This window comes from Sylvia atricapilla, chromosome 3 (genome assembly GCF_009819655.1).
Source record: "Sylvia atricapilla isolate bSylAtr1 chromosome 3, bSylAtr1.pri, whole genome shotgun sequence".
NCBI lineage: Eukaryota > Metazoa > Chordata > Aves > Passeriformes > Sylviidae > Sylvia > Sylvia atricapilla.
This window is the reverse complement of record NC_089142.1, coordinates 91,222,717-91,249,183: the sequence shown is the minus strand read 5'-3', so window position 1 is coordinate 91,249,183 and position 26,467 is coordinate 91,222,717. Positions and strand designations below refer to the sequence as shown.

The following is a 26,467-nucleotide window of genomic DNA, read 5'->3' as shown; positions in this document are numbered from 1 at the left end:
CAGCCTAATAGATTCTAGAGAATCACTCTAGCTCAGAATATACTAGAATTTAATTGCTAGAATAGTTACAGGATATAGTCCATATCTCTATCAGTACTCTGAAAATCCAATCAGGACAATTTTTGAAGTGAGATTTTTCTAAAAATTTCTAATTCTCAAGGTTTTTACAATCCATTTCTCTCCTGCAGAGCTTAACATTGCTCCCCAAGACATTGGACAACTTTTGAAAGAACTGTAAATGCAAATGGAAAAAAAATAGTTCTGTTAGACAGGAGGGAAGATGAAAGCTATGAAGTGTTAATGGTTTGGTTTTTCTAGGATTTCAGGAGAGCTTACACTACATTAATGTTATAGATAATTGCCTTGTCTCTTTCCTTCACACAGCATTTCTAAATTTTGTCTTTAACTCTTTAATATGAAGGAATAGGATAAGGAAAATAAGTAGGTGTTCTAGCTGCGGGTACCTTTCTTTTTCACCTGATGTCTTTCGTACCACCTGCAGGATTTTGCTTTCTTTTAGACATTTCTAACATCAATTCCTATAAGTAGATTTAAAACACTGAAGCGTGCTGGCTTTATCAAACTTTAATCAGCATGTGCAACCAACTTGTTTTAAAATTTAAAGGAACGTGATTAACCCAAGTTAATTTGTGAGAGAAGGGTGTGATGCATCCAGAGCATGGACTGAAACAGCAGAAGAATATAAAAAGAAGAAAGAATATTTCAGGCAGGAACCAGGGGATAATATGTAAGATAAATATTTTGTTCTCTATGATAAAACGAAGAATCTGCAAGAGACAAAGTGCTTTGCTATGCAGGTCAGGAAACCTTGGGGTTCAGTTTACAAATTTATTCTTAAATTGCTGAATTACACAGGTGCCATCTAGAAGAGCGTGGTTTGTCTGTCAGAGCTATATTCTGAATTCCCACTTTTGGAATTGGCTAGATATGTGCAACATACAAAAAGTATGACAGATTTTTCATTGTTTCTGCATTCCTGGGAGGCCTTTCCTTTAGCAGCCAACTGTATTGCTGGAGGATGGCCAAACCTGGACAAGGATTTGGGTTTATACAAGTCCATTTGTGACTAAGAAAAATCCAATTATATAGGCATTGGGGGAAAAATAGTAAAATAGCACATCCTCCCACATGACAGATCGTGACACTTGTCGTCTAATATGTGGAATGTGATGGAAGTTCTGAAGCATCTTCTAAGCGCTTTTCACTTCTGCAGCAGCTTCAAAAATGGTATAGTTATTTTAATATTTAATTTCTGCTGGACTCAAACAGGCCTACTGTAGGTTACAAAGTGTTGGCATAGAAATATCTTGCCTAGCTGGAATGTGTAAGTGGCTTATAGATCATGATATGACCTTAACCACTTGGATAAGCATTCTCTTGACAATGCATAGGGTTTAGTTGTGCTTACCAGATCAGTGAGTTTTAGTGCATTTGGCTGCTATTATATTTTAAAGAAAGATTTGGCTGTTTATGAAAGTGATAAGGAGTGTTTTAGAGGAGGCAAATGCTGCTGTGGGTCATATGCAGTCTATTTCTTGGAGCTGAAAGCTCTGAAATACACTAGATATGAACTTGCATTATTACTTGAAGACATATCCTATCATCAGCAGCAGCCTGCTGGAAGAAATTCTGATCTACTGAGAGAATATGGAATATATGTAAAAATATCAGTATCTTTTATCCTCTGTACAGCAACTCTTGCTGCTACTGGTGTGAAAAATGTGGAAGGAGACAAGTAACATATTAATAGGTCCTATTGCCTGGAAGAAAAGTAGAAAATTTATTCTTCCAACCAAAGGATTTTTGCAGCCAGTAGGTTCTAAAATCTCAAGTGCCTTATGGTAAAGAATGAAACAGTTGAGGTATTAAGACCTGACTTTTCTGACTCACCTCAACATGAATTAGGAATGCTTTTTTCCTTTGAAATCAAACCAGTAGCTGTACCAAGTGGTGTGGAATTAGATTTTTCTGGTGAGATGATAGGCAAACCTTGCCTCCCCGTGTCACCATCCCAAAAGCAAATATTCATTGGTTGATTAGTGCAGGTGAATGGGATGATTCAGGGTTGTGGTTTGGTACTTCTTCATCATTATTGCAAAGATCCTGCAGGATTTTCACTACAAAATAGGAAGGAACTGGAGATTGATAATATCTTCTAAGTGTAAGGAGGCCAAACAGAAGGAGACAGAATTGGAAGTAAGATAATTAATTTCTGTCTTTGAACTTGAAAGAGGATTTTTTTTTCAAGTAATTTTCTGATAAAATTAAGTTATATTAGGAAAGTAGGAAAAATAATGTTGGAGTTTTTGGTCATCCTAGTCCACAAAGGTCTTAAACAGTCTCAGAGCTTCTAGAAACTTCATCAAACGAATTCTGAAAACTGTAAACTTATTTATTACAGTTGTATGACTTACTGACAGTTTGTACTTTCAATACAAGTTTTGCAAAATATGAAGTAGCACACTTGCTCCAGTTTTGGACCAACCCTCTCCTAATGTTCCTTTCCAAAATCTTTCCCCTCTTTTATATTCAGAAGGCAAATGAGTGGAATTTCACCTCCTAATTGTCAGGCGTGCTGTGGCACTTTGTGTGTGTGGTCCTGGACAGCATGCATCCTTTTGCATCAAACACACATATCTGGCAATTATTTGGTCTTGGAAATAACCCAGTATCCACTGAGAATAGTTCACAGAACTGCACCCTAAATCTCATGTGGCCTATTTCCAGTTGTCTTTTCTAAAATGGACCACCATTTTTCTCTCACTTCCCTCTGTAAACCTTCATTTCTGGGCCTGTCACCACTCTGAGCTTTGCCATCCCACACTAGCAGCATCATCCTGGTTTTAATTTTTTTCTTCACAGAGAAAATTTAATAAGAAACAAGGAACCAGAAAAGATACTCAATTTGACTTGTTCTGCCCCTTTGCTTTTTGAGAGGGAAGTTGTTATAAATTGTAATTCCTAGAGCTTCTCATTCCTTAACCATTTGCTGAACTTGAAAATTTTTGAGTTTGCTGCATTTAAATCCAGAGGGAGGGGAAATGAAGTGATTTCCTATATTGCAACAGTGCAAATAAATGATTGCTTGATTCACTTCTGTTCTGAATATTTTTGATTCTACTTATTTTTTCTTCTTAAGGACCTTTCTTCTCATGACCTGGAAAATTATAAAATCAATTTCATCAGTAACTAAGTATGCCAAAACTGAAGATTTTAGGAACTGTCTTTCTCACACTCCTTGCAAATAAGTTGACTGCAGGTTAGTAATGAGATGACAGTTACAGAATGTGTGAGGGGGGAAATGGGCATTTTTCTGGAAAGGAGCCTTATTCCACATGAATTTAGCAACCTCCTGTGAAAATCACAGAGGAATTATCAAACAGAGAAATTACTTTGAGCAAACCACTGTGTCACGTAGGTACTGCAGAGACTATGGGCATTGGAAAGGAGAAGATGACCTATCAATGTGCCACCTTTGGCCCATGATGCTGTTCTGATCTACTCCTGCAGAGAAAATGACTTTTAATAGTGTTCTGAACCTTCATGTCCACGGTAAACTGAAGTGGCTGGAGGCTGTGCCAGATGCTGTCTGGAAGAGGCATTGCAATGCAATTGCTGGTGCCCTGTAGTGTGACACAGAGGAGCTGAGGCCCATATGGAGGTGAGGTTTTAACCTGTGGTGTTACCTTCTGTGACCTATTTTCCCTTCTTTGCCGTTCTTGTGCGTTTAGACTCTGTGCAGGGAGGTAGGCAGGGACCTGCCTCATGTTCCAGATCCTCCTGTTTGTTCTCCATGCTGCATGCATTGGTGTAGGGGTTTCCAAGAGGCACCTGAGAACAGTGAGAACATGCCAATGCTGGCATGATGCTGCAATATGGAGTCTGACCAAGAGGGCAGCTTTCTGGGAAAAAAGGAAAAGAGGAGAGGCAAACGAGTCAGAATTTTTCCCTCACCGATACAAGAGAAGACAGCACACTTGTTGTGGGAACTACAAGAGTCCAATCAAAACTTCTCCATGTATGTTTAGAAGTATGAGAACAGTACCTGTGAGGCAAAGATCTGTATGACATTGCCAAGCACCTTCTTGGGGTATGGCTTGAAACGGCCAAGTAGATGGATGCTCCTGTTTTCCAGTGATGGCATCAGAAGGTCCTTTCAGGACAGTACAGCTGACTATCTGCTTTTTTAGGCTTCTGCTGGTCAGTTCCTAAGTGCACTGACAGGTGTGAGATGGAATAATGTAGGTAACTGTGATTCTCTTGCTTCTTTTTGCTGTTATGATGAGGTATGTGTGAGTGAGCAAAAGGGAGAGCGAGTGTTGAGAGAGAGAACAGAACTTGAAGTTGAAACTAAGGTTTCTCCTTTTCCATTACAAACTCCTAAACTTCTTTGTTGATTGCTTCCCAAAATAAACAGAAACGAACATGGTGCATGTTTTAGATGGTTGTTTCCTCATGCTGGTTACAGACCTGTAGTTCAAAAGATGGGCAGTATTTCTCTTCTTTGGCCCTTGTGGCTAAAAGAGTGTGGTTTAAAGTGTAATGATGCATTAAAGCAGACACAGACCTGAAAGGGGAATTTGAGACAGTTATTTATGTGAGGAAAAATGCATGCTGGGGCATGAGGTAAGTAAGGCCTGTTGACTGTGCTGATTTTATCAGGCTTGGTATTGTACTGTACAAAGTGCATGAGATTCAGATTGTGATTATGCCAACATGGAAGATAATCTCCATTCTTGAGGGTGCAGTTCAGGTCCAGAATGGAGTTATCTTTTATTCATATGCAGCCTTCAATAATACAGAAGACTGGAGGGAAGACTACTGTTTTATGGGACCATTGTGTTGTATCATTGGGCAGCCAGACAGAAGAAAATGCTCTGAGTCATTGCTGGTTTGGGTTGAAATGGAAAATATGATACAGCAGGCAGCTATATCCAAAAAGGTATGAATGGTTCAGTACACGGAGTTTTGGTACAGCTGCAAGGGTCCAAAGCACAATGGAATGGGCCGTTCAACAGTGAAATACTGGGATAGATAAGATACAAAAACTGAGGAAGGTGACAGCCTGAAGGCAACCACATTTCTCAAGCTGTTTGCCTTCAGCTGGGAAGGACAGCAGTCTGCTGTGAGGCTTGTCTTCTCCTCTTGCTTTGGGGGCCTAGCTGTGGTAGAACTGGTCAGGAACAGAGCTAACTTTCTGGCCTTGCACACTGCACCAACAGGTGTGAATGTTGAATCAGTGTTGATGACACAAATACTGCCCTTGTGGCAGTAGTTATGTGTTCCTTCCTACAGCAGTTCTGTGAGCAGCAGAGGGCTGTACTCACTCTTCAGAGATTTAGTATGAGACAGTGTCAGAAGGCGAGAGCAGTGGGGAAGAATTCTGGGAAAGCAGCTGCATGTGAATGAGAAATATTTCCTGTAAGCTTTTGACGTTGGTTATTGTCAGGGGTTGGGGGCAGGATCTGTACACCCATGCTTTAGGTAACACTGGAGATGGATGAAGAGTTTGATTAATTTTGAGTAAATGGTCAGTGAAAAAAGCTGCTTCCCAGAAGAAGGCAATATGGGTTGAAGAAAAGAAAGAACTTAAATCTCAGACTGATATGTTTGTGCATATGTGCATGCTGCTAGTGGTTTTTTCCTCCTTTAGTTGCTGTCTCTAACCTTAACCTGCCAGAGAATTCTGCTTTATACATTTAAGAGAAGAGTGTCTGGTTTTGTACCATTTTCTATGCAGTGATGCACAGAATGGTTGATACATGATAATGTTTGCCTGAGGCCACATAGCCAAATTTCCCACTGGTTGCTAATGGGAAAGTTTGTCCTTCAGTAAATACAGAGCAGTGCTTCTGTTTTAGCAGTTTTGGAGGACTTTGCCATCAGTTGCCAGCTGCCTGGTGGACCAGGAGCACTCCTGTAAAGCCGGGCTGCTTTCCCAACCAACCTGCTCTTTAAAATGCCCATTGCTTGTTGATTATTTTAAATGTCACGGGATTTCTTGCTTCTCTTGGTTCAACAGGCTGTAGATTCATCTGAAGTGAAAAAAGAGCATTTAGTGTAGCTACAGCTGAGAAATAGAAGGTTTCCTCCCAGTCCTTGCTGAGCCCGTGCCCAGGGAGGGTAGGGGAAGCACGCTGCTCCTTCTTGCCCCAGTTCTTAATGGTCCCCTAGGAGAAGGAGGGCAGCATAGAAATGTTCCAGCTGAAGAAAATAATACACAGTCCACAAAACCTGTTTACCCTGAGGATCAGATTTTACTTTTGCATCAATTTCTCCTCTCCTGACTCCAGCTATGCTGTTCCTGAGGTGTTTTGGGAAGAGCTGTAAAGACTTGACCCTGTGAGAACTGTCAGAGCTTTTGCAGTAAAGGAATGCCTTCACACTTTTCATTTAAGGGCTGGATTTCTTCTGAACTTGACTCAGAATCTCTGCTTGCATATGCACTTTCTCTTCCTCATATTGGGGTAGATTTTGAAATTATGCCAGTTTTCAATGTTCACACAAAAGATTGCCTGTTGAAGGAATTGGAGGCTGTTTTGTGCGCTGTCACATCGTCTTTTTTTAACCAGTATTTTTCGTGGCTGCTTAATAATTTGTGGTTTATCTTCAGATTTTCCCCACTTGGTACACTGCAAATCTTCTTTATGTTGCTGCATCTCTGAGGCAAAATAGATTTATAATTTATTAAATTTAGTATTATCACACTTATAAAATCAATCAACCTGGCATTAAGAATTATAACTATTTGTGTTGGTGACCCACTGGAGAACTCTGATCTTAGACAACAGAAGACAAGAGAGGCATAAGAGTCTACATTTTTCAAGTTGGGGATATACATACCTGTATGTATATCATGGCACTTAAGCAGAATGTTTAATAGAGAAAATGTTGATGAACTGTAAAAGTTAAAATGAGAATTAGAAACTAAAATAGAGAAGCCTAGCAGCACAGGCTAATTCTGCCACCTTAAAACACCTAGTTATTTGTGGAGACAGCTGCACTTTCAATGCTGGCACTAAGATTTCTGGTCCTGTCAGGTAGGAGCTGCACCTTGCAGATATGCACTCTCTGCCAGTATCAACAGATAAGGTTAGTGCTGATACCTGTGCATCAGCAAAACCATACTGTGCTTCTGTATACCTTGTGTGTGATCTCTGTGCTCTTTCTGTGTACTGAATACACTGGGTACGCTGTAATTCAGACTGTGGGCTTTAAAAATCACACTCAGATAGACAAACAGAGCATAACAGCTGTGATAACAACTATTTATCAGAAATTATATGGCAAGCAGGACCAGGGAAATGTTCATTTCCCTATACTTGGCACTGGTGAGGCTGCACCTCAAATCCTATGTTCACTTCTGGGCCTCTCACTACAAGAAAGACACTGAGGTGCTGGAGTGAGTCCAGAGAAGGGCAACAGAGCTGGTGGAGGGTCTGGAGCACAAGGCTGATGAGGAGCAGCTGAGGCAGCTGAGAGTGTTTAACCTGGAGACAAAGAGGCTCAGGGAGACTTTATCACTCTCTACAGCTACCTGAAAGGAGGATGTAGCCAGGTGGAGATGGGTCTCTTCTCTCACATAACAAGTGACAGGATGAGAAGTTGCACCAGGAAAGTTTTAGACTGGATATTAGTAAAAATTTCTTCATGGAAAGGATGTTCAGGCACTGGAATAGAGTGCTCAGGGAAGTGGAGTCACAATCATGGTCACTATTTAAAGACATAGATGTGGCCCTTGGCGAATGGTTCAGTGGTGAACATGGCAATGAAGGGATGGCAGTTGGACTTGATGATCTTTAGGTCTTTTCCAACCTCAACGATTTTATGATCATTTTGAAAACAGCTTGACTGAACCTGTGTCTTCTCATTAGAATAGGAAAACAAACACAACCCAAAAACAAAGAGCTTTTTTTACCAGTGGCTTTGTTCATTCCACAGGCTGATGATGTGCTTTGTGTTATTCCTTATGTTCTGAGTCCTTCCTACCATTTATGATTTTACTGCTATTATCTGTCTGCTGTCATTACGATAGCATCAGAACAAAATGTAACAACATCTATAATTAGGGTTGTCTACACATTTTCTCTCTATTTTCCATTTGACTGATGTTTGTAACTTTCTAAATCTTTCAATTTTCAAGTTGAGATAATCAAGGTCAGCCATTACTGAGAGCAAGGGTGGTGTTTATCCATTTTTAAAAATGATATTTTGATCTTCAGAGCAGGTATATAAGAACAGCAGGGCTGGAGATTGAAACTTGGCAGCAAGAGAATATTCCTAGAAGAAGATTCTTAGAAAAAACCCAAATCTTCTTTCAAGAAAGATAACCAACAATGTAAGGACATTTAATAGTGACCTATTGGAAAGTGTTGAACGTGAAAGACACACAAGATTATGCAGTTATTGAGATAGCTATATACATAGTTTAATGTCAGTACAAGTCCTGAATAGACATGAAAATTATATGTATTGCCTTCTCTGGATGAAACCCGAGAGAATGAATCATGGAAAAAGATGGGTGAAAAATAAGGTCCTGAAAGTCTCTGCTCTGAGGACAAGCTAGGACATGTAGGCACCCTTTAGCTGCCAGTGCCCACAGCCCAGCCAACACACAACCACGGGCTGTGGGGAAGCACCCAATGGAAGAAGCTGGCCCTCAGCTCTGAGTGAAGAAATGGTTCTGCTGGAGCCCAGGGCATGTGAGAAGCTTTAGGAGCAGCTGGGAAAAGGTGATGGGTGATGGACACATTAAACTTTTAGTCAGTGACTAGTGTGTACCTTCTTGCATTGTCTAGGCTGGTGTTTGTGCCTTTGTAAGGTTGCCTCAAACAGCACAGCTGTGCTTTTCTGCACGGGGGGTTCTGTGCTTGACCTTGGCCAAGCTGTACTGCTGTGCACAGGTGCTTTTTAGCATGTCTGGTTTTCAGCCAAGTGTGACTTTTTGCTTTTTATTATAAAGGTTGAGGCTTTTTATATTTTTTTTTCTGAGATCCTTAAAAGCATCCTCTTTTGCATCTTCTTTTGGGGAGTAAATTCTCTTCTGCTGAGTTTTTCCCTAGTCCAGTGTGATACTACAGAGTGCTGTGTGTGCTTCATTTCAGGCACTGATTTTTAGATATTCGAGACAGGCCATAAGTGAGTTAATTGGTGATGCTAATTGGTGATTAACCTAATAATGGCTTTGATTATGTTAATTAAACTCTTGTCCCAGACAGCAGCTGTTAAATCATTTGTCTTCAAGCTCTCCCTCAGCTGGGGTCCTTCTGAAACCTACTGCTTTGCATTTGCAGGGTGGAGTACTGAGTGTGTGATACCAACATGAGTGTCAGCGCCAGCACTATACTCAGTTTTTTTCCCTTTAGTTTTAAACTTTCTCTTGTTAAAATCCTATGGCAAAAATTTAAATGTCATTGATCAACTTCTGTAGTGTGGTTCTCTGGAAGTTCTTCCAAGTGTAGCTGTCCTCCAAGGTGATGGGAGAGATCCTATGGCACCTATTTTTGCTAATTTTCCTTTTGGTGCATGTATGCACTTTGTGGGATGTTTATGGACACTGTGCTGGATACACAGATCAGGAGAATAAACCACAGAAGTTCACTAAACATGGGAAGGCTGGGCCAGGTTGTGATTTTCCAAGGAGAGAAGTGGCTCTTCTGTAAGGATTGTTAGCTGACAGAAAACAGTGTAGAAATGAATACATCAGCAAGAAAAGACTTAACTGTAGTGGAGGGCCTTGTGTGGCAACACTGATGCTGCAACACCTTTTCCAGAGTAACTCAGATCTTTTACATTTGAGTAAGTCAGCAGGCGTTTCAGACTGGCTTGTCCACAGCTTTGTAGCAATTGTAATAATTTCCATGCTGCTTTTTAAGCATGCTTTCATCCAGTCAGAACAGTCTAAGAGACTGCAAATGCAATGAAAAGGGAAACTGGGCAGTTCCATGCAAATGTATATTCTATGGAACATGGATTTTCCTGACACTGCCCTGGTACCATAGCTTTTAATGCTCAAGCAATGAGCACTAAGTACTAACGCAGCAATTAGGTTGTCTTAATGCTGGTTTACTGAAATTGGTGACAAACTCACACAGAAGGAGGAATTTAGCCTTTTATGTGTGTAAAAGTAGTATTTCTACTTGCAGAATATTTCAGTTTGCCCCTGTTTTGTGGTTGTGGTCTTCTGAGGCATTCAGAAGCCCCGCGTGGTTTGTTTGGATTGTTTCAGCTGAGGGTGCTCTGCAATTTGAAGTATCAAGCCTCAGGTCAGAAAGATTGCTTTTCAGAACTGAGGAGCATTTTAAATTGATGGCACATTTACAGTGACTACCTTTCCAGAAGATTGAACAGTACCAAGTCTACAGAAGCCAGTTCCTTTAAACAATGCCTTATCCCTTGTGATTGCTGTGACGATTAAATAACTTCAGAGTTGAAAAAGTTTGAATGGCATTTGCCTTGAGCGTTCTTTTGCAGTGCTTTTTTTAATGAGCTCCCACACTGCCAGCTTGCAACTTCTAGTGTTTAAAGCTTTCTTTGTGCTTCACTCTTATTGCAGTGTTGATAAATTGGGTTTAAGACTTTTATTAGCAGTTGTCCTTTTTCTGTGAAGTGTGAAGCCATGCATTAAGGCAAGGAAAGGTTTTATGTTTGTTACTACTTAATTCTGTTCTCACTTTAGTCTAGCTGGAAGCCTAAATGTACTAGACAGTAAGAACAAGGGCAGAATAATATAGGAAAGATGAAAACTGTGATAATTAACCCTCAAAGATTCCAAAATATTTTTTAAGACAACAAAATATTTATATGTTTTAATGAAACTGCTGTGACAAGACTTTCCCACTATGCACTACTATTGGAACTTTTAAAAGGACATTGCTCCTATTCTGAGGCTGAGGAAGAGGAGACTGTATGAAGTACCAGCAGAGGGAGTCAGGACTGGCCATTAAATGCTGGAAATTTTCAGATCCCAGTGGTCATCATCTGGAAGGAAAAACATATGTGTGAGGTGAACTAAAAAAGGTTTCCCTTCAGAATATTCTGCCTTTTGTGTGATGAATATGTGTGGGTTTTTTCCCCCTACATTTGGATTAAGACTATGAAAACACAATCTATTCTATTTTGGGTATCCTCATAGTGATTCCATTCAAAAATGGTTTTCTGAGCAATTTCCCTCTTTCTTGTGCACTTCTCAAACCACACTAATATGTGTGGAATGTGGTAGCCTTTAGCACTCTTCAGGATTTAACACCTCTAGCTTGTCACTGATAGAAAAATAATGGCAAATGGGATAGATCCACAGAGCTGGGGAAGAAAAGCAGTTGAACATGCCAAATGTTGGCAGCATGCTCAGAAGAACTATCTTCTCTCCCCCCAGCTGCAGAGCAGTGCTCTCTGTTTGGGTGGGATAGATGCTGTCTCCAATGGCACACTGATGATGAGAACCTGGGCAAGTGAAAATGCTCTGAAGAGATTTGTGGCCATGCAGAAGCTCCTGAAGCTCTTTTCTGTCAGTCTGCAGATTAACACACAGGACTTCATCTCTCTCTTTCACACCTTGCTTGTGGCAACTTGTTTACTTAGGCTTTGTATGAAGGATATTGTTAGGACCCAATGTTTTTGTCCTCTTTAGTGTCCTTTGCAATAATCTCTCTGGATTTTGTTGTCTAGTGTTCCTTGGCTTGTTCTAAAGTGTTTCTTTTTTCATCTCTCAGGTTTATTCCCTAAGATTTCATCACTGAAATAATGGAGAAAAGCAAATAAAAATCATGGAGTATTTACTTTAAGATGTAAAATTTGATGAATTTATATTCATTAGCCTCTAGCAAAGACAACATTCTCACTGGGGTATTTGTTATCACTGGCACTGTGTTCTTTTGGTCTGACTTGCTCAGTGTAAAGTATCTTGCACAGCAGTCATGGTGTTGACATGCTCATCAAACAAAGCTTTTAGGGATTCACGTAAGCCACAGCTCTGCCTTCTACATTTCACTTACTGATCTTGGTGAGCATGATCCTAACTCAAACTTTTTATTCATTAAGCAGGCTTTTGGTACATTTGGGTTTTTATTACTGGAGTAATGGAGACTTAGCCAGAGACAGTGTTTTTATTCTGGAATTTGATTACCGAAGATTCAGAGAGGTTGGTGCTTGTTGCCCCCTTGAATTTGCAGAAGGTTCTGGATGCAGCAAACAGGTGTTATGACCTGCAAAGGAAATAAGCTGAGATGCAAAGAGCAAAGCAAAAGGTGAACAAACCCTGTTGCTTGTGTCTTCAGTGCTGACAGTGTGGAGCTGGTGGATGGGGGAGAGGCCCTGAGCTGGCAGGTTTGGGCTGAGTTCCCAGCTCTGTCACACACTCCTCTGTGGCCATAGTCAAACTGCTCCTGGTCTCTGCTTTTTGCCACTCTTAATTCTTCACCTCTTACTAGTGCAGAGTGGCTTTCACTGTGCCCTGTACACACCATACCATTGTGTATCTATTCCCTCCCTCTGCAGTGCCACTGAAGTGTCTTTTAATCTTGGACAGTATTGATATCAGTAAAGCCAAGCCTGTGCAGAAAGCTGGACATTTAAACTCTCTCTGTGCTTTTTCCACAAGTTCAGTTATCAGCTGCTCCTTCATGTTGTGTGTTCCTAACCTCACCTGCATTCCCTTACTGCTCTTTCACCCCATGCTTAGGTGTCTAGGTTTGTGTCCCTGTCCTTTCCCTTCTTCCGCTCCTCTGATCTGTGAAGAGACCCAATTCTTCTGACCATCTAATTTAACTTTGATTCCCTCCTAGTCATTAGGCTTCTCTATTGAGGCCAAAAGGGTCTGGCAGCCTCTTTGATGGGTTTGCTAAGCTGTTGATTTAAATTTTACAGGCTTTGTGATGCAGAGAGACTGCTAAATCACTGCTCCCATGACAGGTTTCTGAAAGGCTGGAGAAAGACAGGGTATTGAATAGAAAATCAGAAGAAGTGAGAGAAAACAGGAGGGTAGACCTTCTGGAAGGAAGCATGAAGAGTAATTACGGGCCAGGTAGATGACAGGAGTCTGACAGGGAGAAATCGTTTTACAGGAGAGTGTGTGTGTGTAGATGGAGAAAGGCAGGATAGAAAGACAGAGGGACATTTGTCAGAAGGAGCTGAAACCACGGTGACTGGATTCTGAATGCTCAACATCAGGGCTGATATTTAAGGACATCTTCAAGAGGTGCTGATCAAGAAAGTTCAGCTGTGTGGTTTCAGATAGATTCTCTTATTAAAAACAAATCCAAAACAACAACAACAAAACATGCCACAAAACACCTGGAAACAAATAAACCAACCCCAACAAACACAATACCTAAAAAAATCCAAACCCAACATCGAGGCTGTGTACCATTCAAAGCATGTCAAGAGAGCTTGACAGAAAAATATTTTAATAGCCTGCTGCTCTTGTGCTGATTGATTACAGCAACAGCTCAAAGATAAGCATTCTGTCAAGAATCATTAATATCTGTCAGCCAGTAGTAGCTATGCAGCATCAAAAATTCAGGCTGTTGAAAAGCGTTCTATCCTTGCCTTGTGCTGAAGACCAGTAAATGAATATTCATGGTAGCACACAGAACTTACAAACAGTTCTTCACTTCACATAGCTTTCAAAAGATGAGCTTGCAGGTTAGTACCACAAACTTAGGTGCGAAAATAAGTTCCTGCTTTATTACTTCTTTAGACTTCGACCACTTCAATGCCTGTAGATGACATGGAATATATTTACCACCATTGTTTGCCCAAATCTTACTCCTAATCTCTAATGAACTTCAAGATTTTCTTGTTGCCTCCGTCAGTGGGAAGGAAGAATTTAAGATCTGAAGATTTAAGATGCTACTTAGGTGATCCTGTACATGGCAGAGAATTGAATTACAGGGGGCAAGTTCTTCAGTGCTTAAACAAGGAAAAGACTTATGACAACTGTAAAAACTCTTCTGGAAGTCCTCTGCTGTTGTGAAAGTTATCCCTGATCTGTAACCATTTTCAGAGGATGTGACCTTAGTGACTGCCTTGGGACTGCTGCAGGGGTAAGCTACATCCAGTGTTGTGGGCATCTGGGGGGACTTTTCCTTTTGGAATCCAAAGATCAGGATTTAAGTTCAGGGGGAGCCATTGTTGTTGTACCCCATGTGTACCTCATGTCACAGTGATGAAAACTTTACTCTGAGGTTTGACTCCTGATGATGTGCTAGGGCTTACTTATGCTGAGAGTCTGGTTACTTTCACTAGTTGGTACAGCTGCCTTATTTCCTTGTGATTCCTAAGACTTTGTTCATGCACATATGTGAAATAATTTCAATGAATCTTAGAAATTACTTTTCCTGGGATCTTTTGGGAGTGCTGGAGTAGTAGGTGTTCTCAATCTGCTGTGGCTGGTCAAGTAAAGCTTCTCTGAGCAAGCCTGCCAGAAAACACAATTCTCTGGAAAAGTGAGAGCAGTGAAGTTGGTGTTTATGTCCAGAGATATCTGCCTCTTCCATTCTAATCCATTATTTCATGGTTCAAAGACTCCAAGGATATGGAAATGTTGGGAACACACCCCTGCTGTATTTATGGAGATTGGAACAGTTCTACTAGTAAAAACTATTTTCCTTTCTTTTCTCTTTGATTCAAAATACTCAGTCACCTTTAGGTGGAGGAACTCTTCAGAAAAATGGAAGATCTGAGTTCAAGTCTCTGCTCCTGCGCTGATATTTGAAACGTAGGCCTGTTGTATCCCAGATGTTCAGTGGGTGCAGGGGATTATCCTTGAAGTATAATCTTCCCAATTGTTCTTTCCTAAGCAAGGAAAAGCTTTGTGTGCCTAACTGTTGCACGAAGTTTGTAGCTGCAAATTACTGACAGAGATATTTCATTACCTTTGAGAGTCCTCTCTACTTTCTGTTGGACAGCTTCAGCTTATTAGCATCTGTAAATGCCTTTCCTGTGTTCCTGGCAGGCACTGCGCAAGCAGAATAGTTCTCTAAAAAGGTCCCACTGGGATAGTAACACATCCTTACTTCTGACTGTATATGTTTTTTATGTGCAAATGTATTTGCATTTTGTGGTGACTTGCTAACAAACTCACTAAAGCACAAAATGCAGCTGCCTGACATCTTTTAGATGTCAGATGATTTCTGTGTAATGCTGGCTTTAAAAAGAATTTAGGCAGTATCTCTTATGCAATAGCATCTACCCCTGAATATCATGATAAATACAATCCTTTTTAGAAGTGAGGTATGGAGCTCCCAGCTGTATACATGTTTACTGCTGCTTTTAGTCCTCCTGAGTTCTAATAATATAGCCAACTCAGCCAGGAAGAGAAGTGCTTTAAGACTGGAGCCATAGGAACAGAAATGAGTACCTGTTTCAGAAAGTTAGGCTGTAACCCCCTTCACCACTCCAGAGGTGAGTATTCTCTCACATCCATGGTTTGTCATTAAAAATTTATGAGTGGTTCCAGTTACATTTTGATAAGCCATCTGTATCTTCACTAGCCTGTCATTTAACCCGTCAGGAAAGCAGGGCCCCCTTGAGAAGCCACTGTCTCTGAGTTATTCCCATGTCACATTCTGGTAAATACTGTGTGCACCTACTGATTTTGGTCTGCAAGCACACCTGTGATTGGTGTGTGGGAGGAGAATGACTCAGACCTAGTCATTCCAGTGACAATTAGTCTTTAACCACCCCAAATTAGTCTTCAGTGGTAAATGTCATCTCTGTCTCCGACCTCATTGTTTTAGTCAACATAATTTCAAACTTCATTATTCGTATTTCTGTGACAAACAGTATTAAGTCTTTGTAACTATTTAGTGCTACCAGAAAAGGGAAGGTTTGGGGCCACTTTGTCTTTAGGTTTGTTTGGAAAGTGTTTGAAAGCCCTGTGTAGGATATAGTCACATAACTTGTTTGTACTTGTCGCACCCAGAAGTAAAAGTTGTGCATATGCAAGAAAGGATTGGCAAGTTGGAGATTAACACCTTGCAGTCTGGCTGTGGTTGTTGAAGTAACTACACCCCAGGCTGGCTTACAAAGGTTTTGTTGCATCAAAACCTTCAGACTGAGCTGCAGAGAGGCAAAGCATACAGGTGCAGCATAGTCCAGTAAAGTGCAATAGCTTTAGGTGCTTAATTTCACAGTAGAGGAGATCTGAACTGAGAATTAATTGTTGTCCTTATGTCCAGTGTCCATTAATCCTGTCAGGTGCAGTCATGTCCTTAGCTCTTGCTGGCTGGTCTGTCACCTGAACAGACCTGGCAGCTCCTGGGTGATTAGCACAGCTTCTCGGGAGTCTGGTCAGTGCAGAGGTCACTGCTGGTTTCACAGTGTGACTGCTTAGAGCAAAGTCAGCTGGAAGGGCTTGCTGAGTGTAAACCAGGTGAGCTACGGAAGACACCGGCTTCCAGTTACACACTTTCAGTTGTTTTCAGGATTTTGTTTAACTAGTTTCAGGTTTGGGGGCAATAAAGTTAATCCAAAGAAGTGTCTTCTTTCTGAAGTCTGTGAGACAAGGGATGTACAATTTTTCCATCAGCTGTCTGGTTGAGGCCAGCACTCTACCACCCACCTCTGGTTCTCTTCACAATGAAACCACTCCATCCCACTCTGCTTTTATGTTGGGGTAATTAATAGGCATTAAAATTTTACCTTTTTCTTTTGTTCTCAGGTAAGACAAAGTCTAAAAAAAGACTGTGCTGTACTGCTTCATAGACAGCAGAAGCTTTTGTAAGTCACTGGATGAAAGTTAGTGGTCGAAGAGAAATGCATTGTCTTGGTATTTCTCTGAACTGAGTCCTTAGCTTTCATCACAGGCAGACATGCCCACACCTTGCAGTATTGTTTAAAGCACAGCTGAGTAGAGGTTTTAAGCCTAATGAGACGTGAGATCACTGCAGTCTCAAGGGAAGCCTTGGGTCCTTCCTTCTTTTGGTCTCATTGGTGGTTTCTGATCTGAACATGATCAGCAAGGAATGCAGCTATGAGCTTCCCACATGTGTGCTCTGGTGGGAGTAGGTTGAAGCCACCTGAATCCAGTTATCATTTGGGTCAACAAATTACTCTAAATACCGTACTCAAATGTAAGATACCTTAAAAGAGATTGAAGCACTGACCAAAAGGAATCAGACGGGAATTTTGCTTCAACTTGGCAAGTGACTTTAGCCATTAAACTCTTGTGTTGCATCAGTGATGTGGGCAGGCTTTGTCCAGAAATCTGTATGTGGTAAGTGCTGGATGGTGGTTTTGGTGTGTAAAATTCAGACCCAGTCCTGGACTCTCAAAGGGCATGGATAGATTATTGCAAAAGGATAACTGCCAACAGGAACAGGCCTGAGCCAGCAGTGCAAAGCCCAGCAGAATGTGTGGCAGCAATGGAGGGAAAGGACCAGAAAGTTCTGATAACAGATGATCTCCTTGAGCATCCTTAGATTTCCCTCCTGCAGGGCCTTGTAGAAAGGATCATACAAGTCACAGAGGAAACAGCATGAACAGAGGAATGCTAGCAGCTATGTAGGTAAGCAATTTCACACAAAGAGAACTTTTCTTAATTGTGGCTTTTGATTTTTGTTTTTGTTCTTTTGTTTGTGTAGTTCTATTTCAGTAATAGATTTTAAAATGAGGAGAGTTGGTGTTTAATTGGGGGAGACCATTTGAGCTAAGTTGAGGGTAGATAAAACAGCTTTGAAAGCGAAAGCTTTCATATTGGTGCAAATGAGTAAAAATCTAGAAGCAGTATCTGGAGACTTAATTTTAACCAAGTAATTGAAAATGGCCATGCATTACCCTGTATAAACTGTAGAAGAAAAATGATGCCTTTAAATGGCTCAGTTGTCATTTAAATGGTGATCTGTTCATTAGTGCTGGGAAATGAAATGGAAATCCATTTCAATTTTCTAGACAATTTAAATTTTATTGTCCATAAAATTCTACAAAACAGTAAAAGAGTATCCTTTCTCACAAATTGCGGAGGATTTAATCAGATTTGGCATTTTATTTATTCTCATCATGGTAAAACCTGCTAGTGAATACATTGAGCTGAGTTCATCCTGCATTGGTAGAAGTGTCCCACTGGGGAGTGTGCCTTGGTATGTTTGGAATAGAGATCAGTTTTGCAGCTGTTATCTGTTTGTACACTTTATTTCCTCTTGGTAATGAAATTGGCACATCAAGCAAGATCTTGATGATCCTCCATGTTTTGAGCATATGTACTTCAGTGTTGCTCTAGACTAATCCCTTATGACATTCCTGAAGATGTTGTGATAAGTATGCTGCTCTTTACAGGAATTGTAGTTCGTGTAACTAGTTGTGAAAATTGGTACATTTCCTTGCCATTCTGTTTTACCTTATCAGAGATAAACCTATCTGTCGGGGAATAAAATTTGGAGAGGTGACTGGGAAGTGCCATTTTCTGTAGAATCTTTCTTTTCATCTAGTCTTACTTTTGATTTATCATGGTGACCTTTCCCATTTCACATCTTGCCTGTTGATCTTGCTGCTCCATATTTTTATGTTTTGACTGAAATAAATTGATTCTGCAAGGAGTTTTCTGTGGACTCATTGATTAAACTGTACTAGTTCTTGGAAAGTCTTTTTGCTATCAAGGGTTAAGGCCCTAATTTCAATAAATGACCAGGTATTACTGTGTTTGGAGTTAGTCATAGCATTCTGTCAAGTTTAAGAATTTGTCTGTAAGTTGAGCCAGAACATACATCTTCCTGTCTGGTTTATGATACACTTTTGGATGTAAAATACTGCTACCCCCATTGGGACTCACTAGTCAGTGGAGGTGCTGGGCCTTGCAGAAAAATGGATGTCTTCAGGTAATTTAAGTAAGAAGAGTCAGGTGAACTCATTGGTCTGCAAGTGCTATTTTTTTTATAGAAAAAGAGTGTGCAATCCTATTTCCCTGAACGTGAGAGACACCTGGTTAGGGATTTCAAAGTCTATCAGCTTGAAGTCTCACTGTATCCAGGATGCTCATCTCTTTAATTCCTTTCAGCATTATGCTTCTGTTATCTTCTGTTGGTGTCCCTTTACAGCAGAAAGATAGTACATCACCAGATTCTTACTCCTTAATTTCTCAACCAAGAACACATCTAAGTCCTCACAGGCTTCTTCTGACTTGTTGTGCATCTGATTACTTTAGTAATCTGCTTTTCTGAAAGCGTATTGGCTGCAGTGGAGTCTGTGGCTGCCATTAAATCCCCCTCTGGTGACTGTTGGCACCTTTCAGGGTAAATACAATACTAAACTGTAGCTGTCAAAACAAATGAGTGATGAGTTTTGTGAATCAGGATTCTTGCCATTTTACTTGTTTGGACACTTCTCAACTTGTCAAAATCCAGATTTTACAGTGTTAATTAGTGGGACTATGTTAATTTAGTCAGGTGGTGCTCTGCAGAAGTAGGAGCCTTGGCTGGGGAGAGGTAATAACCACCACTCTTCCTTTGTATGGATTGGCAGGAGGCTTCATCCTCTTTTTTCATAAGCAGGCTCTTGGATCCAAGATGCAGCCTTTCATAGAGAGTAGGGTGCTGTTGGCCCTTCACTGTCAGTTTGGAGAGAGCTGTTTGTGTTGAAGAGCTTTCTTACAGGGCTGATGCTGCAATTTGTTCTATTGGCTTGTACTCTGGCTCTGATTGCTCCTCTGATCAGTTTTGCTCGGTGTGTTTTTCCATGCTGTTTATCTCAGCCCAAACATGCTAAAGGCAAAAGCAAAACCTGTTGGACAGTTGTGCTGTGCATGATGCTTGTGAGCCAAAACACCTGTGATTGCTGCTATTGGCTGTGTGGGTGCTTGCAGATCAAAATTAAATAAAAAAACCCAAAAGCTTTGAAGCATCCTAAGGGATGCTGGACGAAGTTTGGTAGTTTACCAATGCTTGCCTCTATTCTTCCATATTAAATCTTAAACTGGCAGAATGTAAGTAATTTCAAATCAGTGAGATAAGAGGAGGTTATATAGCTGTGCTGCTGTAGTAGCAGGCTGCTTTTATTTTGTAGAGTTAGGAAAGGGTGTGAGGAGATAAGCAATGGGAGCTGCTTGTGGTGTTTGTTCCATAGCTGTTCTTAACTTCCCTTTCTGCCCTTACCCACAGCAGACGGCCTATTTTAAGGTGCACAGATGTTTCTACTACTCTAGTCCGTGGTAGTTGCTTAAGTGCCTTCTTAGAGCAGCTGTTCCCTTGTTTATGTCTCTGACGCTCATTTCATTGCAGCTCTTGGTTTGGTTTTTTTTGGTGATGGGAAGATGAAAAAACCCCATGTGCTGATGCTCTGTTGTTTAGCCTTTATCAATTGTGTCCTCACTGGTGTCCTACCCTTCTGCAGGGGAGATATTTCCATTGTAGCTGGAGCCCACTGTTGTCCTTCTCTGTCCCAATTTTGCTGCCAGCAGGGTGATTTCACCAAATGTGATGATGAGAGAGAGAAGATTTGCAGTAGGATTCAGCTAAGAGTTTAATAAAATTTGCCTGTGGTCTCTCATCTTTCATCCTAGGAGTCAAGTGCTTGCACCACATGGTTTGATGTGCATGTCCCTCATGGCCTATTCAGGCTCTCTGCTTTGCTCTTTGCCATTAAATTGATTTTCAGACTTGCTCAGTAGTGTGCCACTTCTCTGATCTTTGCCATTCTTACTGCCTTGCTTCGGAGGTGCAAATTAGGAGCTGGTGGCATGAAAGAGGGAGGTGGAGCGGTGTATTGTTTCAGTCCAGGAGAACAGAGAGCTGTGGGAAGAGCAGGATTTAACAGTTACTGGGACAGCATGGGGGAGAGCTCCTCTGGGAATTTACTTTCACTTAAAAAAAGGTCTTCTTCCCAGGTTGTGAAATTCAGGAATTGATGTACATGCTAAGACTAGCAATTGTAATTTGTTTTATAACAGGTGAAAATGTTCTGGATGTATATTGTGAAAAGTCATGAAGTGCAGAAAATTAATTGACGTATTAGATTTTGGCTAAGTTGCTTACATTTATTCTTTACTAGTTAAACGGAATCATATCTTTATACATTGTGCTAGTAAAAAAGCAAAAGGTAGATAAAAGATTACAAATAGGAAACTTTACAATACACAAAGCTTCCTAAGAAGTAGCAAATTAAGCAGCTCTGGGTCTGTCTGTACTGTTCTAGAAGGTTGTGTAGATACTTGATAAGTACATCTCGCTTTAAAAACTTTGATATCAGATTGCAAGACTACAAATAACAATTATATCAAAACTAGTTCTGTAAACAATTCTTTAAGATACCTGTTCAGTTTGGTATTTGCTTGCATTTAACAGTTCAGTGTTTTTCTTTTAACTGAATGCTCTCTAGGCATAATTACCACTAATCAAGACCCCTAATCTCAAGCAATTATACACTCTTACATTGTTCTAATTGCACATTTGAAAATAATTTTCTCGTATAATTATGAGATGATCCATACAATTAATTTCTGCTTTTCTTTTTATCTGATCCATGTTAATTTTGTGTGACCTCACAATGTGTTATCTGAAAAATGCCTTTGAGACAGGCAGTTTTTGTGGTTAATTTACGGTTGTGTTTCATATTCAGTAAGAAGTGATACAGTGCAACAGATTTTCAAGGCTGTGCTTTGAACTGAATAATTTGTTGTATACTAGGAACTTGTTGGTGAAACAAAGTGCAATTATACATTTAAATCATCTACTATTTGCAAATGCAGGTGCTTGCTCTTTGAATAGTACTTAGGTTAGTGCATTATGTAAAAGGGGTTTGTTTTGGTTTTTTTAATTCTTAAGTAGAATTTACGCGCAGACAGACAGACTTTCTCAATCAGCTTTCCAGACAGCAAAACTGAAGACAGTTCATTTTCAGAAAGCACTGCAAGTCCTGGGGGCAAGATCTAAGACTTTGTTCACTAGCTGATGTTGGTCTCACTTGTTGCTGTGTTGTTCTTCTGCACACATTTTGTGTGTGAGGCCATTGGATGAGTCCATTTTGAACAATCATCATCAATCTGTTGAGTCATCTCAGAAACTGAATGCAGCACTTACATCTGTAATTGGGGTAATTGTAAACCTCTCATTCTTACAGATAGAAATTCTTTCTTTTATAATTTTAAAATCAGACCCCAGATCTTTTACTGTGGTAGCTGAGACCTACACTGGCTCCTATTTATTTTTCTATTCTTACTTGTTACATCGCTAAAAGTAGCAGACAATTTGGTGACCTTTGCAACCTGTGTCTGACCTTCATGATTCACTTGTGGGTAATTTGCTGCTGCAATTACTCTAGTCCTGTCTGTGATGTTATTTAAACACTGGTTTAAATCGAGTATCACAGACTGCAGTGTAAATGAGCAGCCACACTGTTGGGGACAACATGTTTTTCTTTATTGTCAGAAAAGAATATTAGCACCAGGGGGTGAGGGCTGCATCATTTCTGAGGGATCTTGACATTCCTGGAGGGGAAATGCTGGAGATTTTACTCTGTCATAAATAAGCCAACTTTCTTCCTTTAGTAGAGAGTGTGTTTCTGAAATCATTCTGGGGCTGCAGTCCACTGCGGTGGGTTCATTTCAATATTCCTTTGAAAGGAAGGAAAGGCACACAGCCAGCTACTTCTGTGCAGAAGAGTTCAAGGTTTAATATGCTAATGTATCTACCCAGGATTAGGCTGCAAAAATACTTGGCTTTAATGTGTCTTTAATAGTAATAAAATGGTTGGCTAATGATAAATTAAGGATTGCAAGTTTGGGAATTAAAAAATATTAATCTAGGTAGGAATAATTTTTCTTGCCAAGATAATTGTCATACTGGAGCTGCAATTTTCAGTGGAAATTGCTTGCTTCATAATAATCAAAATATACTATCAAACTTCTGGTTTTTCTTTAGGCTTCATTTAGCTGGACATTAATGGGTCAGAGTAGGGAGTCCATTTTACCTTTGCTGGCAAGGAGCTGTACATGTCAAGGTACTGAACCCTGAGGTCTCACTGTTTGCCAGAGTGCAAAGAGACAATGGGCGCAAGTGTTGTTGGCGAGAAATCTACAGATAAAAATCTGCTTGCCACCCTCTCTCTAATTTGTCACCAATTTCAGTGCTGTGCTGGCTGCCTTGTGCTGCTTCAGTCTCCTGTAAGGTGATGTTGGCATCTGCATAACAGAGAGCAAAACAGGACTTACTTAGGGATAGGTAATGCTGTTCTAATACAAAAATACTCATGAATTAAGGATCTGTTATGGTAAATCTGTTTTGTAAAAGATTTATTATTCTTCACTACTCATTGGACTGCCCAGTATGGTTTTGTTCTGGCACAAGTTAGGGTCAAACAGGGAAAATATATGTTTCTGGTCAATTTCTGTCTCCACTTTTCTTCAAACTGAATGTGCACATTTTTCTGCATCTTTTTATACCTTTTTGTACAGAAGAGTAGATGGAAAAAGGGCGAGCTGTTCTCTACAGAAACTCATAAAAAGAAAAGAAGTCATGCAGCATCAAGAAGGAATTCTGCAGAAAATCAGCAGTGCAAAGGCCTTGAGCAAACCTAAACTTCAATTACATCTCTTGATCAGGGCAAAGACAGTCCCATAGGTTTGTTTTTCACAGTATCAAAGGTTTTTGTTGGCCATAGAGCCCTAGAGCATCTTAGTTGGCTTAAGGTTATCTGCCTATAACACTGACCTGAATAAATAGCTGCATTCTCAAAGAAAGGAGTGGGATGAATATTTTCTTTTCTTTTTCAATAGTGGGTGAGAGAGTAAACAAACAGCAAAAAGGGGTACTTCAGTAAAGCATAATATATTTTTCATAAATATGACTTCTCATTGATTTATTTTTATCTTGGGTGGAAGGCATATGATACTCACAATTTAGTGCTTGTTTTGGGGGACAGGAAATGATTAAGAGGAAAAACTTACTCAGCAAGCCAGAGCACTTATGGGTGGTTATCTGCAGTCTGACTGTTCCTGTCCCTCTACAGCCAGCCTGTCACATATCAGTGACCTGATTCACAACACAGGAAAGCTCTCCTTGAGGCTTCCTGTCTCTCCATTTCATTCAGGGCTGGATTGGCTGGAAGAACCTCAGCCCCAGCCTCTGCAAGCTATCAAGCTTGACCAGTGAGGCTGCCACCAGCCTGCTGCTTTGTCTTGGGCTTCAGCAGATGGATCTTTTCAAGTCCTGTGTGTTTTCATCTGCTTCTCTCCACGCTTGGAAACACTGCTTTTTTTTCCTCTTCCTTGTGTTTATTCTTAAACCCATCTTGATGAACCAGCTGTCTTCATAACTGTGTTGTGTGAAGTCAGGAGGGCTGTGCAAAGGTCTGCCTCTAAGGGCTCTAGCTCTTTCCTTGCTGTTCTTCTGCCTGAAGAATATAAAATGTAATGCGAGTTTTTATGTATTACTAAACTTATGTCTATAAATTACTGACCCATGGTAGCTGTTTATTACATATTCCATCTTCTGCTTTGATGCATTGTTGTTGTCACACTGAGGTGGGTAACGATGACTCAGCTTACTACTGTGATAATGCACTTAAAGCCTGGAAATCTGTCACTGATGGTATTTCAACACAGGTGCTATAAACATGAGATGAAAAATTGAAGTATTTGCTGTCAAGCTATTTCTCTTAAAATTCTTCTGTCTTCTGTTGTGGTTTTGCAGGGTTTGGGGTACTGAATTGAATTTGAATTGTTTGATGGATAAACAGTTGTGTTTTAGGAACTCGGTGATGCAGGCCATGCTCTCACAAATGTAGGTGGTGGTCCACACCTTCCTGCTGAAGGTGACCTATAAAATGCTTGTGCTCATCAGGCCTCCCTAATAAAACACCAATATTTGCATGCATTTTTATGACCTAGCATTTCCAGCCTTAAAGCCCAGTGGGACACAGATAAGATCACCACATCTTACCATATATTTTCTCTGTGGTTTTTCTTCTTTTTCACAGCCCTTCTGTATGCCACCATTTTTGGTAATGTGACAACCATATTTCAGCAAATGTATGCCAACACAAACAGATACCATGAAATGCTGAACAGTGTCCGGGACTTTTTAAAGCTCTACCAGGTCCCCAAAGGGCTGAGTGAACGTGTGATGGATTACATAGTTTCCACCTGGTCAATGTCCAGAGGAATAGATACTGAAAAGGTAAGTAAATTAAACTGCAAGGAAAGAAGTCACATCCTGAAAGCAGTCCATTAAAATAAACAGGAGGTACTGTCTTAGTAAAGGAGACAAATATTCTTTAAATAGTTCTAAGCAGCAGCTTCCCTTAATTTTAAACTTTCAAATACAGTGTTTCAGCTATTTTATCATACTGACATATGATAGTGGTAAAAGTATGTATGTTTTGCCAATCAAATGGCTTGAAATAGTATAAAAATTATAAAGGAAAAAGCTCAGTTTATGGTAAATAAAGATGATAAATAGCAAGTTCTGGATTGTAACACAACCTTCACAGTTTTTCCAAATGAGATTTTTTTTTCAATATTTCTTGTGAGGTTGCTTGCAGCTCTGTGGGCCTGAAAACAAAGTAATTTTGTTTTCATTGTTGGAGAATTTGAATGTAATATTCTGTGTGTAGGTTAAAGATATTAATGAAAACTGTAAGTATTTAATAATGTATTGCTTGAAATCCACCTTATGTAAGGCAAATGTTATCATTCTGATTCATTGAATTTACAAATAAATTCCCATTGTGTCTTTTAAAATAACAGATGGCCTCTCACCAGAACAAATGTACAAAAGCAACTCCTTGGCACTTTCATATTAGTTGCCAACTTTTATAGACATAGACAGTTTTTCTTCTGCTTGTAAAGAGATGTGATTTGTGGGATGGATCATTTAGGAAATTATACCAATGCTCTGGTCACCAGCCTTCTGGTTGGCAGCCTAATTTAGTATTCTGAACTGTGGATGATGCAGTTAAGGAGCAGTGTCAATTCTGTACAGCTGTTACAACATAGTTATGAAGGAGTAGAACAGATGTGGCCTTGCACTGAGCTGCCTGGAGACTGAGGGGCACACCAGGCACTGTTTGCTTTCCTAAATGGTCTTCAGCATGTCTGCCATTTTAGATCCCAGACATGATTCTGTAAGCACTGTCTGCCACACCAGCTTTCAGAAGGAAATGGTATTTTAGTGCTGGATACTGCTGGTTAGAAGCTGTTCTGCATGTTTTCTCACAATCTGTCTTTGTGTGGAGTTGTGATTTGAGGTAGATGCATTTGGGGAGGGTGGAGAGACATTTGAGGATAAGCAGTGTAATGAGTGCTGGTGCTTTCATTCAGCCCCCATTACAAACTCCTGTCATCATTTTAACAAAACAACAACAACAAAAATTGCTATGTAAAGCATGGGGGTGGTTTTTTTTTAGCTTATCTTCAAAGTTCATTCTTGGCTTCCTTTGATAAGGAGAGAAAAACTTAAAGGATGCATTTGGAGACAGCAGAATAACCAAACCAAGCGCAGTGTAGCCTTTGAGAGTACAA

The 26,467-nt window shown here is 40.2% G+C and overlaps 1 protein-coding gene across 1 annotated transcript in view; it reads left to right on the top strand.

Moving 5' to 3' along the window:
• The window catches only part of KCNH1 (potassium voltage-gated channel subfamily H member 1), a 104,975-nt gene that overhangs the window by 58,068 nt on the left and 20,440 nt on the right, over positions 1–26,467 (top strand). The window contains exon 8 of the mRNA XM_066316140.1: positions 24,925–25,124. Coding sequence (XP_066172237.1) covers positions 24,925–25,124 — 200 coding nt within the window. The remainder of the gene's footprint in view (positions 1–24,924; positions 25,125–26,467) is intronic.